This window comes from Saccopteryx bilineata, chromosome 1, assembly GCF_036850765.1.
Source record: "Saccopteryx bilineata isolate mSacBil1 chromosome 1, mSacBil1_pri_phased_curated, whole genome shotgun sequence".
Lineage (NCBI taxonomy): Eukaryota > Metazoa > Chordata > Mammalia > Chiroptera > Emballonuridae > Saccopteryx > Saccopteryx bilineata.
The window spans coordinates 215,466,776-215,484,199 of record NC_089490.1 but is presented as its reverse complement, the minus strand read 5'-3'; the positions used below and the strand labels follow the sequence as shown (position 1 = coordinate 215,484,199).

General features: G+C 37.4%; 1 protein-coding gene across 5 annotated transcripts in view; it reads left to right on the top strand.

Annotated features, from left to right (window-relative positions):
• Positions 1-17,424, top strand: part of ARID4B (AT-rich interaction domain 4B) — a 183,539-nt gene that overhangs the window by 56,589 nt on the left and 109,526 nt on the right. For all 5 annotated transcript variants that reach the window (XM_066235575.1, XM_066235566.1, XM_066235546.1 and 2 more), the window contains exons 3-4: positions 2,388-2,498; positions 5,633-5,698. In XM_066235575.1, coding sequence (XP_066091672.1) covers positions 2,388-2,498; positions 5,633-5,698 — 177 coding nt within the window. The remainder of the gene's footprint in view (positions 1-2,387; positions 2,499-5,632; positions 5,699-17,424) is intronic.

Here is a 17,424-nt window from a genome sequence, read left to right as displayed (position 1 = left end):
TTGTGGTTTCACATCAGTTTTCATTAGTTTTAATTATAATATTTATCTATGAAAATAAAATTTTACTAGTTTATAAGGTACAAAATGTGTTAATGGGAGAGTTTGCAAATTGTGGACATTAATGAGCCCATAGTCATGAAGATTGCCCCACCATGTGCACTTTTCATATCTTTTAAATTTTTTCTTAAAATTTCTGGGTGAAATGCTGTGAGTCTCTTTCATACTCTACTAAAATAAAGCTACCAGCCTCTCTGGATTTTAATTAAATTTTCACCAAGGTAAGTGATATTTTAGGAAGGCTGAGGCAGGTAGGTCAAGTAGAAAAGCATTTATTATTAACTTCATGAAAGTAGTAATGCAGAAATAATAGAAAAATATCTTTTTGAGAGGACACTTCTGTTATGGCATAAAAGGATTGAAATATAGGCATTTTCCTAAATAGATTTTAAAATCATATATATGATAGGTTTTGAGTTTCTTTATTCTTTGCATGAAAGGCATAGAATGGCTGTTAAGGAAATCGGCCTGACAGTTTTACGTGTAGAGCCCTTGTCTTGGTTTATGTGATGGCTTTCCACCTTTAAAAAAGGTGCCTTGCCTGACCTGTGGTGGCGCAGTGGATAAAGCGTCGACCTGGAACACTAAGGTTTCCGGTTCAAAGCCCTGAGCTTGCCCGGTCAAGGCACATATGGGAGTTGGGCTTCCTGCTCCTCCCTGCTTCTCTCTCCTTTCTCTCTCTCTCTCTGTCTCTCCCCCCCCCTCTAAAAAAAAAAAAAGGGGGGGGGGTGCCTGACCTGTGGTGGCACAGTAGATAAAGCGTCAACCTTGAACGCTGAGGTCACCAGTTTGACACCCTGGCTTGCCTGGTCAAGGCACATATGGGAGCTGATGTTTTCTGCTCCACCCCCCCAATGAATAAATAAAATCTTTAAAAAAAAAAAAAAGATGACTCAAAAAAAAAGATGAAAATATTGATATAATTATGGGCACTTTTGTTTATATAACATGAGTGGGGGTTTTTTCTCCCCTAAGATGTTAGCCACAACTATTAGAGGTGAATTTATCTTAAGATCCAACTGAAATTTGATATTTTCATGTTTTACTGCTGTATAACAGTATTTTCTACATTATATTTTATGGAATTTAAGGATGATAATAGATGTTAATAGGGAAAAAAAAACTTCTTTGGACAAATAGATCGGCAAATGATGAGGCAGAGTAGGAATTCATTCAATAAGCCAACTTTTCCAAACTTCTTTTCTTTTTGGTGGAGCTTCTTGGGATACTAGTATTTCTTGTAAAACACTTAGGAATAAACTCACATAATCTTTCTTTAGCTATGGAATTGCTTAATATAAGCAGAACCCCTTAGAAATTTAGATCTAATGCAGAAATATACCTGATTGTAAAAAGTTAGAGCAGCTACATTAGGGCTATTAAAACTAAATCACAAGTGGGGAAACTTAAAATATTATTTAATGTAGAAGGATGAATAAACTGTGAACCTATACCCCAAAGCATTTGAGGCATTTTGGCTAAGTTTTATTTGAGTCTTCCCAGATAGATTTTGTAGTATGAATACTTGTAATTCCTTCTGCCTCTTTTATGCCATTCTAATTAAGAATTTGGATGCCTGTGAAGATAGAGCCAATTCCCCGCCTCATCAAGAGAGGGGGGGGGGCGCGGGCGGGGGCAGACAGACTCCCACATGTGCCCTACCGGGATCCACCAGGAGGCGATGCTTGGCTGCAACCAGAGCCATTCTAGCACCTGAGGAGGAGACCATAGAGCCATCCCCAGCGCCCGGGCCAACCCTGCTCCCATGGAGCCTTGGCTGCGGGAGGGGAAGAGAGAGACAGACAGAGAGGAGAGGGGGAAGGGTGGAGAAGCAGATGAGTGCTTCTGCTGTGTGTCCTGGCCAGGAATCCAACCAGAGACTTCCACACGCCAGGCCAATGCTCTCTCTACCACTGAGCCAACCGGCCAGGGTGATAGAGCCTGTTAAAAGAAATTTTCTCTGACTTTGAGCTTTAAGAATTTGCCTTCTTATGGTCATATAGTAAATATATATTTGAATGAATGATGGATAGAAGAAGGTGGCAGGGATTGTGTAGACTTGTGATTAAGCTAATTTATATTATGGGTAATATATATTTTATATAGAGAAAAAGATGCCTTTATATTTTATATGATGTGCACTTAGTATATTTAAATAGATTTTATGAGACATATTTTACCTATTAAGTTTTTTTTAGATCGTTCTTGTTAATAAATACATATTCAACTATTACAACTTCTCAAGCTATAACAGGATTAGACCTACCATTCTGAAATCTGATTGAGAGAAAGAATTAGAGAGTTTATATCTAATTTGTTTGCATTTTTAGGCCATTGATGAGCCTCCCTATTTGACAGTGGGCACTGATGTTAGTGCTAAATACAGAGGAGCCTTTTGTGAAGCCAAGATCAAGACAGCAAAAAGACTTGTCAAAGTCAAGGTATAGTATACATAAGTTTTATAACTTGTGTTCAGTGTTTGATATTTAAACTTTAGTGAATATATTTAATAATTTTTTATGCAATATGTTTAGTTTCTTGGAAGTATGGTTTTAAAAATACCTGGGAAAGAAAAAAGCATTATTTGTGATTCCAGATGGAATGAGTTTAGATGAGTACATTTGGTATTTTGAATGCCACTTTACTACAGACTTGGTATTATTTGTATTATAGTTAGCCTTTTAGAGCTGGAAATTGCCTTAGAAGTCATGTGGTTTAGTTCCTTTATTTTATTGTATGAAAAATGAAGCTCATACAGGGTTAGTGAGTTTAGTTCTCCAGGGCCATTATAGCAAATTAGTGGCAGAATGGGAATCATCATAGTATTAATTTTGACACCCATCCTTCCATTTTAACTATTGAATTGAGGTGTGATTTATAGTTGATGGTGTCTTATAACTATGAACTGTGGTAGATCTAGTTGTTGATTCCTTATCCTCTACCTTTATTGAAAAATCTTTCTAAAATACTTGTGTTTTATCTCAGATAATACATAAAAAGAAATATAATTGTTTACTTTTTAATATATTAGCAATATTGAAAAAGATGGGGAAAATGAAATAGTTGAAGGTAGATATTTATTTTGAGTGGAAACTGTGTAGGACACTGTTAAGTGGGGAGGGTAGGGATAGGAAGATGACTTAATCTCTGTCCTCAAGGGATTTATAATCCATTAGTAGATACCATATCAAGCATGGCTTTAAATATCACCAGTAAACAGTTTATAGAGGTTCTGTACTGCCATTGGAATCATTCTCTTCTCGAGCTTTTTTCATGCCCATGTTCCTTCCTTATGCATGGGTGTATTTAAAAAGCTTCCTGGATTATTCTAGTTTATACCCCCTAGTTCAGAACATGGCGATAGGGCTTTCAGCTGTAAATTTGTAGGATGCTAGTCTTGACACCACCTTTCCGTCATTTTCACGTGCTTGGTGCCTGTGAGCTCTTTTGTGATTGGAGTGTGCCGGTACTCTACAATGCCCTTGCAGTGGCATTTCCTGTTCTAACTTCATACACTGGTGCTCCAAAATCTGTTTATGATTCAAAGTTAGTAAATTTTGCAACAATTTATTGATAAACTTTTTCACCTTCAGTTTTCATTTGTTGAGTATTTACTATGTATTAAGCACTATATAAGGTATTGAAACTCGATCTGGTGTTAAGACCCAGTCTCTATCCTTAATCTAAGTGAATGGCACAGTTTCCTACACACATACTTTAAATAAAGTGGCATAATGCTTTTATGAGACAAAAATGCCTGGGGTACTGTGAGTGTAGGACATCTCTTTTCGTGGCTGTTATGTGAGCCTGTTGCCTAGATTGATTACCGCACACATTGGATAAGACCATGTTAATGGTACATTCCCTGGGCGAACTCTTGCTTGTGTAGGGAAGTATAGTGTTGAATACTGGAAGCTATCTTGTTTTTCACCAACTAATTAAATACTTAAATTTGAACCTTCACATCTGGTTTCTATGCTGGTATAGTATGGTAAAGTTCTGGAGCTAGACTGTCTAAATTTGAATTTTATCTCTACCATTTACTAGTTCTGGGATCTTGGACCAATTACTTGCACTTTTTGTTCCCTAATTTTCTTATCAATAAAATGGGAACAGTCATTCCTATCTAATAAGGTTGTTGCGACAATGATACATTTGATGCTTGAGATTGATACTCAGCTCTCATTAACCATTTGTTGCTACCGCTTATTATTAAGCTAGGCCTTCACAAAATGGTATATATTTGACCCTTGAAAAACATGGATTTGAATTCTACGGGTCTACTTATATGCAGATTTTTTTCAATAAATACTGTAAATGTATTTTCTGTTTTGATGATTTTTTTTTTTTTTTTAACAGACGGAGAGAGAGTCAGAGAGAGGGAAAGATAGGGACAGACAGACAGGAACGGAGAGAGATGAGAAGCACCAATCATCAGTTTTTCATTGCGACACCTTAGTTGTTCATTGATTGCTTTTTCATATGTACCTTGACCATGGGCCTTCAGCAGACCAGAGTAACCCCTTGATCGAGCCAGCGACCTTGGGTCCAAGCTGGTGAGCCTTGCTCAAACCAGATGAGCCCGCGCTCAAGCTGGCGACCTCGGGGTCTCAAACCTGAGTCCTCTGCATCCCAGTCCAACTCTATCCACTGCACCACCGCCTGGTCAAGCTAATGATTTTCTTAACATTTTGTTCTAGTAGCCTCCTTTATTGTAAGAATACAGTATATAATATACAACATAATGTAATACGGTATATAACATGCAAAATTTGTGTTAATCGACTCTTTATGTTATCGATAAAGCTTCTGGTCATTAGTAGGCAATTAAGAGTTAAGTTTTGTGCAACTCAAAAGTTATATGTCTGTTTTCAGCTTTGGGGTTGGGGGTTTGCGCCTCTAACCCCCATGTTGTTCAAGGGTCAACTGTAGCACCTAATAGCTTTAGATCTCCACCTCTTTTTTCCTCATATTGTAGGAAAAGAAATGGTGCTACTAAACTAATAACTAGTAGTCTTGAACAAAGTATGGTATGTGAAACATCAAGTAATTTAATCTGCGGAGTTGTTTAATAAAATTTTTAGTTAATTTATTTAGGGATTGAGATTTTATATAAAGTAGGCAGAGTTGTTTGTTTGGATTACTCATAATAAAAATAAATTTGTGGCCAGACCAGGTGGTGGCACAGTGGATAGAGCATCAGACTGGGATGCGGAAGACCCAGGTTCGAGACCCTGAGGTCACCAGCTTGAGCGTGGGCTCATCTGGTTTGAGCAAAAGCTCACTAGCTTGAGCCCAAGCTCGCTGGCTCGAGCAAGGGGTTACTTGGTCTGCTGAAGGCCCACGGTCAAGGCACATATGAGAAAGCAATCAGTGAACAACTAAGGTGTTGCAACGTGCAATGAAAAACTAATGATTGATGCTTCTCATCTCTTCGTTCCTGTCTGTCTGTTCCTGTCTATTCCTCTCTCTGTCTCTTAAAAAAAAAAAAAAAAGAATTTGTGCATTGATGAGCTTGTGTTGCTTGATTCGGTGTGTGTGTATACATCTGGCTAATTAAATATATAATTTTTAGGTAACATTTAGGCATGATTCTTCAACAGTGGAAGTTCAGGATGACCACATAAAGGGCCCACTAAAGGTAATTTATTTATTTATTCATTATTAACTCCAGTGCTTCATTGGGAAAAATGTTAATGATTATACTTGGTCATTTCTTTTTAATTCATTGACTATTTTGTTACCGAGTTAATAAATATGTATTTCTCTCTGAATAGATTATTAGAAAAGAGTAGATTTAATGCTCAATAAAACCTGATATAACAGTGAAATGTAACTGTTCAGAAACTGAATGAACATCAAAGAAGCATTGGTTGCTCTTTATTTACTTGTCAGTTTTGGTCTCACCATGTATCACTGACTAACATGATAGATTTTTCAGAGTTAATAGTTGATGTAATTCATCTACATCATTAAGATTGTGGTATAAGTTCTATGATGATGTGAAAAGAGAAAAACAAAACAAAGCCCTCAGAGCTTATAATTCTTTAAAGTAACTACTAGCAAATGAAATTTGGCGGGGGGAAGTCATCGAGCAATCACAAGGGATGAACATGTTGATACATGCAGAAAGATTTCTTTTTTTTTGCATTCACTTTTCCTCATTGGCCAGTGAAATAAGTGATGCTTTACTTTCTATTAGTGACCAAGGTAAAGGGAATGTGTGGGTAGCTACTGTCTGCTGTCTGGACCTTTTGAATGTCTGAAACTGGACATTGGCCTGGCTGGGTAAACTCAAAGTGATACTAACAGAATTGAAGAAACATTTGTAGATGCAAGAAAAATCCTTTATTTATGAAGCTGTACATTTTGAAGGTTTTAGATAGATGTGTGTATTTAGGTGCCATCTTTAACATTACTTGCACTAGTTTATCACTTGTTGGGACAAAAGGACAAAAAACGTGTACTTATATGATGTTAGCCACCATTTATTTAGCAGATTTATCTTTTTTTTTTCTTTTTTTTAAGTTAAAGCAGGGGAGATAGACTCCTGCACGCACCCCAACCAGGATCCACCTGGCAACCCGTCTAGGGCTGATGCTCAAATAAATTGAGCTGTCCTCAATGCCTGCAGCCAGTGCTCAAACCAGTTGAGCCACTGGCTGTGGTGGGGGAGGGGGGAAGTGAGAGGGGAAGAGAAGCACATAGTCACTTCCCTTGTGTGCCCTGACCAGGAATTGAACCCAGGACATTCATATACTGGTCCAATGCTCTGTCCACTGAGCTAACTGGCCCGGGCCTTTAGTATCTTCTTAATCCTCATGACTGCTCTTTATAGAAGAGGAAACTGAAGGAGGTACAGTAATTCGACCAAGGTCTTGCCACCAGTAATGGCAGAACCAAAACTCTGATAGTCTCACAACCTATATAATTGAAGCATTGTGCTCTCTGGATATTCAGAACACATACTCTCCCATGCTCTATTTATATGTTTATTAATTATTCCCTTATATATTTTATAGCTTTACAATATTTGATATAAATTTATTTTTAATGAGTTTACACGAAAAAATACTTATATCACTTGAGTATTAAATTAAAATGTCATACCATTTATTTTTTTACTGTAGTCAGTTAATGAAAATTTTGTTAATTTTCTGGAGTTTCTTTCCCTCTTTTAAGAATTGTGGGGCGCCCTGGCCGGTTGGCTCAGTGGTAGAGCGTCGGCCTGGTGTGCGGGGGACCCGGGTTCGATTCCCGGCCAGGGCACATAGGAGAAGTGCCCATTTGCTTCTCCACCCCCCCCCTCCTTCCTCTCTGTCTCTCTCTTCCCCTCCCGCAGCCAAAGCTCCATTGGAGCAAAGATGGCCCGGGCGCTGGGGATGGCTCCTTGGCCTCTGCCCCAGGCGCTAGAGTGGCTCTGGTTGCTGCAGAGGGACACCCCGGAGGGGCAGCGCATCGCCCCCTGGTGGGCAGAGCGTTGCCCCTGGTGGGTGTGCCGGGTGGATCCCGGTCAGGCGCATGCGGAGTCTGTCTCACTGTCTCTCCCCGTTTCCAGCTTCAGAAAAAAAAAAAAAAAGAATTGTGGGGGGTTAATAGTCTTTTCTCTGAACAAGTTTATTTTGTTATCACTGTAAAGACCATATACATTTTACTTTATTTGAGGTATAACTGACTTATTAGTTTCAGGTGTACAACATAATGATTCTGTTTTTTTATATATCTCAAACTGTTCATCACAGTAAATGTAGTTAACATCCACCACACATAGTTACAAAGAGTTTTTTGTTTTTCTTTTGACACGAAATTTTAAGATGTATTGTTAGCAAATTTCAAATGTGCGATACAGAATCATTGACTAGTCAGCATGCTATAAATTACATCCTAATGACTTATTTGTAACTGTAAGTTTATCTCTTTTGACCCTCTTCATCAACCACCCCACCTTCTAGCAACCATCATTCTCTTTCTTTTATTTATGAGCTTGGTTTCTTTGTTTAGCATCCACATATGAATGATGTTTAGCAATATTTGTTTTTCTCTCTCTGATTTCGTTTCACTTTTGCATATATTATGTTTTATAATCCTCATCATTCTCTCAAAGGTCCACAGAGGTTACATGACAGGATTTCCTTTTTTTTATTATTATTATAAATAAATTGTTATTAATTTTAATGGGGTGACATGAATAAATCAGGGTACATATATTCAAAGAAAACATGTCCAGGTTATCTTGTTCAATTATGTTGTATACCCATCACCCAAAGTCAGATTGTCCTCCGTCACCTTCTATCTAATTTTCTTTGTGCCCCTCCCCTCCCATTCCCCCTCTCCCTCCTTCCCCCCCCCAACCACCACACTCATGTCCATGTCTCTTAGTCTTGTTTTTATGACCAACCCATACATGGAATCATGCAGTTCTTGTTTTTTTCTGATTTACTTATTTCACTCTGGCTTGAGCAAGGGGTTACTTGGTCTGCAAAAGGCCCACGGTCAAGTCACATATGCGAAAGCAATCCATGAATAACTAAGGTGTTGCAATGTGAAGTGAAAAACGAATGATTGATGCTTCTCATCTCTTCGTTCCTGTCTGTCTGTCCCTGTCTTCCCTCTCTCTGGCTCTCTCTCTCTGTCTCTGTAAAAAAAAAATAAATAAATAAATAAAAGATATTCTCCTTCCCTTTAAATATTTTTTGATTGATTCTAAAGAGAAAGGAAGGAATAGAGAGATTGATTTGTCATTCTACTTATTTATGCATTATTGGTTGATTCTTGTATGTGCCCTGACTTGGAATTAAACTAGCACCTTTATTGTGTTGGAAGGACACGCTACTTGACTGAGCTACCAGGGCTGTGCTCTTCTGTTTTATTTTATAAAAAGAACCTAATTTGTTGTCCGTTTATTCACTGTTTTTACTGTCTTTTTTTTTATTATAAATAAATTTTTATTAATTTTAATGGGGTGACATCAATAAATCAGGGTACATATATTCAAAGAAAACATGTCCAGGTTATCTTGTCATTGAATTATGTTGTATACCCATCACCCAAAGTCAGATTGTCCTCTGTCACCTTCTATCTAGTTTTCTTTGTGCCCCTCCCCCTCTCCCTCCTTCCCTCCCCCCTTCCCTCCCCCCCCTCATAACCACCACACTCTAGTCCATGTCTCTTAGTCTCATTTTTTTTTAATTTTTTTTATTTTATTTATTCATTTTAGAAAGGAGAGAGAGAGGGAGAGAGAGAGAAACAGAGAGAGAGAAGGGGGAGGAGCAGGAAGCATCAACTCCCATATGTGCCTTGACCAGGCAGGCCCAGGGTTTCAAACCGGCGACCTCAGCATTTCCAGGTCGACACTTTATCCACTGCGCCACCACAGGTCAGGCCTCTTAGTCTCATTTTTTTATGTCCCACCAATGTATGGAGTCCTGCAGTTCTTGTTTTTTTCTGATTTACTTATTTCACTCTGTATAATGTTATCAATATCCCACCATTTTGTTGTAAATGATCCGATGACATCATTTCTTATGGCTGAGTAGCATACCATGGTGTACATGTGCCACATCTTCTTTATCCAGTCTTCTATTTTTTTTTTTTTTTTTTTTTTTTTTACAGTGATTAAAGCCTTTAAGCAAACTCTTGGCCAATACAGCAAGAATCCATAAAAGAGTAGTGTCCTTAACATATTCACCAAGTCCCAGTTGGCACCAACACCATTCCAGATCCCTGCAAGTGCAACCCAACCCCAGTTCAGTCTCTTAGGAGCTGTCTCAAGGAGCAAGAGTCCAGGAAAAGTCCACATCCAAGAAAAGTCCTCATGGCACTGGAATTGTTGTCACAATTCTATACTTTGCAGCTCACGTCCAAGTCCCAATGACCGCTGCTTCTAGCTGGTAATGATTCAGGTAGACTGGAAAAGCCATCTGCAGCATGTGTGGAGAGGGAGCTTCTGTTCTCCTCTGCCTGGAGAGATGAGACCAGGGTGCTTTTCCCTGGAGCTCTGCGACTGTGGCTTGGTAAAGAGAACCTTGGGATACACTAAGCTGGGTGGCAAAGGTAGATTCATAATAGAAGTTGGCAAAGGGGGAAAGAGAGCTCTAAATTAGGAGTAGGTCCCAGCCTGAAATATGAGTGGGGCATTGAGGTAGGAGGAATAAAGGAAACACTCTATATTAAACAAAGCAGCAAAAAATAGGACTATCAACGCCCACAACAAAGATCTTTGAGGGAAGAATAAAAAAAAAAAAAAAACCTGACTATTCAGGCAAGACATAGTTAAGTGGCCCTTGTGCAAGTGAGATTAGTTTATCTGCTTCTTGGAAGAAATACCCTAGGCTCGTCCAAAGTGTCATAGATGGGGCCGACGGCCCTGGGCACCTTCAGCCTTGAATGGCAAACCCAGCATTCTGGGCAAGGTTAGGTCATAGGTGGCTGGAGCAGGGCTGGAAGAGACTGAACCCTCCCTTAGAGGAGCAAGGGGGAAGCCTACCTTTTTCCTCACAGCAAAGGCATGTAAGCCTTACACAGGCTTTAGCTCAATGCCCTTCCTTTTCACTATTGAAGCAGGACCCAGAATTCTAATGAGACCCTTTTGGGGCCTTTAAGGGCGTATCCTAAAAGCTGGTAGTTCACCTGATCTCTATTGGACCTTTTCTGCCTCTTGGTGCCTTAAAAGTCATGCTCAGAAGATCTCGCTGAGGGGTTTGAGGATCCCCATCCGCCTATATAAACCTTTTCCGTATATCTGGAGCTATTTCATAAAAGACAAAATAATGTTATTAGCTGGATCAAATAAAAGAAGGTAGAAGTTTGCAGGAGAAAAAGATTTGGCATCTCCTGTTCATCAGTATTGAAAAGAAATTTAATTTTTTTAATTATAATTTTATTTTTTTAATGGGGCAACATCAATAAATCAGGTTACATATATTCAAAGATCAACAAGTCCAGGTTATCTTGTCTTTCAATTATGTTGCATACCCATCACCCAAAGTCAGATTGTCCTCTGTCACCTTCTATCTAGTTTTCTTTGTGCCCCTTTCCTCCCCCTTTCCCTCTCCCTTTCCCCCCTCCCTCTGTAACCACCACACTCTTATCAATGTCTCTTAGTTTCACTTTTATGTCCCACCTATGTATGGAATAATGCAGTTCCTGTTTTTTTCTGATTTACTTATTTCACTTCGTATAATGTTATCAAGATCCCACCATTTTGTTGTAAATGATCCGATGTCATCATTTCTTGTGGCTGAGTAGTAGTCCATAGTGTATATGTGCCACATCTTCTTTATCCAGTCATCTATTGACGGGATTTTGGGTTGTTTCCATGTCCTGTCCACTGTGAACAATGCTGCAATAAACATGGGGCTGCATGTGTCTTTCTGTATCAGTGTTTCTGAGTTTTTGGGGTATATACCCAGTAGAGGGATTGCTGGGTCATAAGGTAGTTCTATTTTCAGTTTTTTGAGGAACCACCATACTTTCTTCCATAATGGTTGTACTACTTTACATTCCCACCAACAGTGTATGAGGGTTCCTTTTTCTCCACATCCTCTCCAACATTTGCTATTACCTGTCTTCTTAATAATAGCTAATCTAACAGGTGTGAGGTGGTATCTCATTGCAGTTTTGATTTGCATTTCTCTAATAACTAAAGAAGATGAGCATCTTTTCATATATCTGTTGGCCATTTGTACTTCCTCCTGGGAGAAGTGTCTGTTCATGTCCTCTTCCCATTTTTTTATTGGATTGTTTGTTGTTGAGTTTTATGAGTTCTTTGTATATTTTGGATATTAGGCCCTTATCTGAGCTGCTGTTTGGAAATATCATTTCCCATTTAGTTGGCTTTCTGTTTATTTTGTTATCAGTTTCTCTTGCTGAGCAAAAACTTCTTAGTCTGATGTAGTCCCATTCATTAATTTTTGCCTTCACTTCTCTTGCCTTTGGAGTCAAATTCATAAAATGCTCTTTAAAACCCAGGTCCATGAGTTGAGTACCTATGTCTTCTTCTATGTACTTAATTGTTTCAGGTATTATGTTTAGATCTTTGATCCATTTTGAGTTAATTTTAGTACAGGGGGACAAACTGTAGTCCAGTTTCATTCTTTTGCATGTGGCTTTCCAGTTTTCCCAGCACCATTTATTGAAGAGGCTTTCTTTTCTCCATTGTATGTTCTTGGCCCCTTTATCAAAAATTATTTGACTATATATATGTGGTTTTATTTCTGGACTTTCTATTCTGTTCCATTGGTCTGAGTGTCTATTTTTCTGCCTATACCATGCTGTTTTGATTGTCGTGGCCCTATAATAGAGTTTGAAGTCAGGTATTGTAATGCCCCCAGCTTCATTCTTTTTCATTAGGATTGCTTTGTCTATTCGGCGTTTTTTATAGTTCCATATAAATCTGATGATTTTTTGCTCTATTTCTTTAAAAAATGTCATTGGAATTTTGATGGGAATTGCATTAAATTTGTATATTACTTTTGGGTAATATAGCCATCTTGGTTATATTTATTCTTCCTAACCAAGAACAAGGTATATTCTTCCATCTCATTATATCTTTCTCGATTTCTCTTAACAATGGTTTATAGTTTTCATTATATAAGTCCTTTACATTCTTTGTTATGTTTATTTCTAAGTATTTTATTTTTTTTGTTGCAATTGTGAAGGGGATTATTCTTTTGAGTTCATTCTCAGTTGTTTCATTGTAGAAATATAGAAAGGCTATTGACTTCTGTATGTTAATTTTGTACCTGCAACCTTGCTGTATTGGCTTATTGTTTCTAGTAGTCTTTTTGTGGATTCTTTGGGGTTTTCGATGTATAGGATCATATCATCTGCAAAAAGTGATACCGTTACTTCTTCTTTTGCGATATGGATGCCTTTTATTTCTTTGTCTGATTGCTCTGGCTAGAACCTCTAGTACCACATTGAATAAGAGTGGAGAGAGTGGACAACCCTGTCTTGTTCCTGATTTAAGGGGGAAAGCCTTCAGTTCAGTGCCATTTAATATGATGTTAGCTAGTGGTTTATCATATATGGCCTTTATCATGTTGAGATATTTTCCCCTTCTATACCCATTTTGTTGAGAGTCTTAAACATAAAATTGTGTTGTATTTTATCAAAAGCCTTTTCTGCGTCTATTGATAAGATCATGTGGTTTTTGTTCTTTGTTTTGTTGATATAGTGTATTACATTAACCGTTTTACGTATCCTTGAGGTTCTGGGATGAATCCCACTTGATCATGATGTATTATTTTTTTAATATGTTGTATTCGATTTGCTAGTATTTTGTTTAGTATTTTAGCATCTGTATTCATTAGAGATATTGGTCTGTAGTTTTCTTTTTTTGTGCCATCCTTGCCTGGTTTTGGTATGAGGGTTATGTTGGCCTCATAAAATATATTTGGAAGTATTGCTTTTCTTCAATTTTTTGGAAGACTTTCAGTAGAATAGGAACCAAGTCTTCTATGAATGTTTGATAAAATTCACTGGTATAGCCGTCAGGGCCTGGACTTTTATTTTTGGAGAGGTTTTTAATGGTTTTTTCTATTTCTTCTCTACTAATAGGTCTGTTTAGGCTTTCTGCTTCTTCTTGACTCAGTCTAGGAAGGTTGTATTGTTCTAGAAATTTATCCATTTCTTCTAGATTGTTGAATTTAGTGGCATAAAGTTTTTCATCGTATTCTACAATAATTCTTTGTATATCTACGGTGTCCGTGGTGATTTCTCCTCTTTCATTTTGGATTTTGTTTATATGAGTTCTTTCTCTTTTTTCCTTGGTAAGTCTTGCCAAGGGTTTGTCAATTTTGTTGATCTTTTGAAAGAACCAGCTCTTTGTTCTATTAATTTTTTCTATAGTTTTATTGTTCTCTATTCCATTTATTTCTGCTCTGATTTTTATTATCTCCTTTCTTCTGCTGGTTTTTGGTTGTCTTTGTTCTTCTTTTTCTAGTTCCTTAAGGTGTGAAGTTAAGTGGTTCACTTGGGCTCTCTCTTGTTTGTTCATATATGCCTGAAGTGATACGAACTTCCGTCTTATCACTGCTTTTGCTGCATCCCATAGATTCTGATATGTCGTATTGTCATTTTCATTAGTCTGTATATATCTTTTGATCTCTGCACTTATTTCTTCTTTGACCCATTCATTTTTTAAAAGTATGTTGTTTAGTTTCCACATTTTTTTTTAAATGTATTTTTTTAAATTAATTATTTATTCATTATTAGAGAGGAGAAACAGAGAGGGAGAGAGAGGAGAGAGAGACAGAGAGAGAGAAGGGGGGAGGAGCTGGAAGCATCAACTCCCATATGTGCCTTGACCAGGCAAGCCCAGGGTTTTGAACTGGCGATCTTAGCATTTCCAGGTAGACGCTTTATCCACTGCGCCACCACAGGTCAGGCTAGTTTCCACATTTTTGTGGGATTTTTTTCCTCCTTTTTGCAGTTGAATTCTTGTTTAAAGGCTTTATGATCAGAAAATATGCTTGGTACAACTTCGATTTTTCTGAATTTGCTGATGTTGTTTTTGTAGCCCAACATATGGTCAATTCTTGAGAATGATCCATGTACACTGGAGAAAAATGTATACTCAGTCACTTTGGGATGAAATGTCCTGTAGATGTCTATCAAATCCAGGTGCTCTAGTGTTTTGTTTAAGGCCACTATATCTTTGTTGATTCTCTGTTTGGATGACCGATCTAGAGCCGTCAGTGGTGTATTGAGGTCTCCAAGTATGATGGTATTTTTGTCAGTTTTTGTTTTAAGGTCAATAAGTAGCTGTCTTATATATTTTGGTGCTCCTTGGTTTGGTGCATATATATTAAGAATTGTTATGTCTTCTTGATTCAGTGTCCCCTTAGCCATTATGAAATGGCCATTTTTGCCTCTGAGTACTTTTCCTGTCTTGTAGTCAGCATTATCCGATATGAGTATTGCTACACCTGCTTTTTTTTTTATGTTATTTGCTTGGAGTATTGTTTTCCAGCCTTTCACTTTGAATTTGTTTTTATCCTTGTTACTTAGATGAGTTTCCTGTAGGCAGCATACAGTTGGATTTTCTTTTTTAATCCATTCTGCTACTCTGTGCCTTTTTATTGGTGACTTTAATCCGTTTACGTTTAGTGTAATTATTGACACTTGTGAGTTCCCTATTGCCATTTTATAAATTGCTTTCTGTTAGTTTTGTGTCTTGTTTGATCCTTCTCTTTCGTTTTTCTATCTTTTGTTTTTATTTGGTTGTATTCCATACATCTTTCCACTGTTGCTATCTTTTTTATCTCATGTGCTTCTGTGGTGGTTTTTTCAATGGTGGTTACCTTTAAGTAATGAAAAGGGTTCCTACCCTGTTCATTGTAGCGAACTATTTTGTGAGTACTTTTGCACTCCATCGTCCTTTGCTACTGTTAATCTCCATCCTCTCCCCCCTTTCTTTATGTTGTCACAATTTAAATTTGTTTTTATTGTGTTCTTGGAGCTTTTACTTGTGGCTTTATTTTTTTTTGTTCTTTGTATCTGATTGGAGAACCCCCTTTAGTAATTCCTGGAGGGGGGGTTTTCTGATGATAAATTCCCTCATCTTTTCTGTATCTGTGAATGTTTTTATTTCTCCTTCATATTTGAAGGATAGCTTTGATGGGTATAGTATTTGTGGCTGAAAGTTCCTCTCTTTCAGGACTTTAAATATTGGGGTCCACTCTCTTCTAGCTTGTAGAGTTTCTGCTGAGAAATATGATGATAATCTAATGGGCCTTCCTTTATATGTTGTATTCTTCTTTTCCCTGGCTGCCTTGAGAATTTTTTCTTTGCCATTGGTTTGTGCCAATTTCATTATGATGTGCCTTGGAGTAGGTTTGTTGGGGTTAAGAAAACTCAAAGTTCTGTTTGCTTCATGGATTTGAGGCTTTAGTTCTTTCCACAGGCTTGGGAAGTTCTCATCTATTACTTGTTTGAGTATGTTCTCCATTCCATTTTCTCTCTCTTCTCCCTCTGATATACCTATTATTCTTATGTTATTTTTTCTGATGGAGTCAGATAATTCTTGTAGGGCTATCTCATTTTTTTAAATTTTTGAGTCTCTTTCTTCTTCTCTCTTTTGTGTCTCAAGTTGCTTGTCTTCTATTTCACTAATCCTCTCTTCTATCTGGCCTGTTCTATTAGCCAAGCTTGTTACCTCGTTTTTCAGCTCATGAATTGAGTTTTTCATCTCTGTTTCATTTGTTTTTATAGTTTCAATTTCCTTGGACATAGACTCTTTGTGTTCCTTGAGTTGTTTTCTGAGCTCCCTAAATTGCCTTTCTGTGTTTTCTTGTATATCTCTGAGTATTTTTAGGATTTCTATCTTGAATTCTGTCATTTAATTCCAAGGTTTCCAATATATTAATTTTTTTCTCCATAGATTTTTCCTCATCTATCTGTGTTACGTCTCTTTCTTTTGTATCCATGTATTCGATTTTCTCTTCCTTAATGGCATCTAAGGGTGGTTTTGTTGATAGTATTAATGAGATTTAATAAAAAATAAAAAGTTAAAATCAAAAATTGAAAAACGTTTTTTTAAATTAATAATGAAATAAAAATAAAATAAAATAAAATTTTTTAAAAAGGAAACTATTCCCCCCCTTCTTTTTTCCTCTCCTCTCCTCTCTCCTCTTTCTTGAGACAATCTTGTGGTGAACTGTGAATTATATTGTATTTAATAGAACAAACAATGCCTGTGATGGAAGACCTGAATTGGGGGAAAGTAATAAAGGGGCAAGAAAAAAAATAATAAAACATAAAATAAAATAAAAAATAAAAATGGGGGGTATGGACCCACAAAAAGCAAATAATGAAAAAATTTGGATCAAAAATAAAATGATTTGCGTTTTGGTGTTGGTTGACTAAGAGTTATGATGAGAGGAGTAAGAGGGAAACAGGAAAATGGGGGGACAAATTAAAAAATTACTATTGTATTTAGTGGAACAAGAGCTTGATAAAATGGAGAGCCCGGGATGGGAGCACTGCTAGTGAGTTATAAAGGTGAAGGAAAAAACCCCCGAAATGCCACAAACATAAGTTTGAGTCCCAGATAAAATAATTTGTTCTTTATTGAGGTTTGAGTGAGAGGAGATGTAAAGGAGAAAGGAAGAAACTAATATAGAGGGAGAAAAGAAAGAGAGAGAGAGAAAAAAAAGAGGGAACCACTAAAAGAAGAAAAAAGAGGAGAGAGAGAGAGAGAGAGTTAAGGGTTTTGGAGTGCAACCCTCATAGAGAGAAAGGAAGAGGAAAGAAAAGATAATGGGAGATGTAACACTTATGGGTAGTGTAGTTCAAGGAGAGGAGATAGTAATACTGGTAGAGAGTTAAACGACCAAATTGGAGGAGGAAAAAAAAAATCAAGGA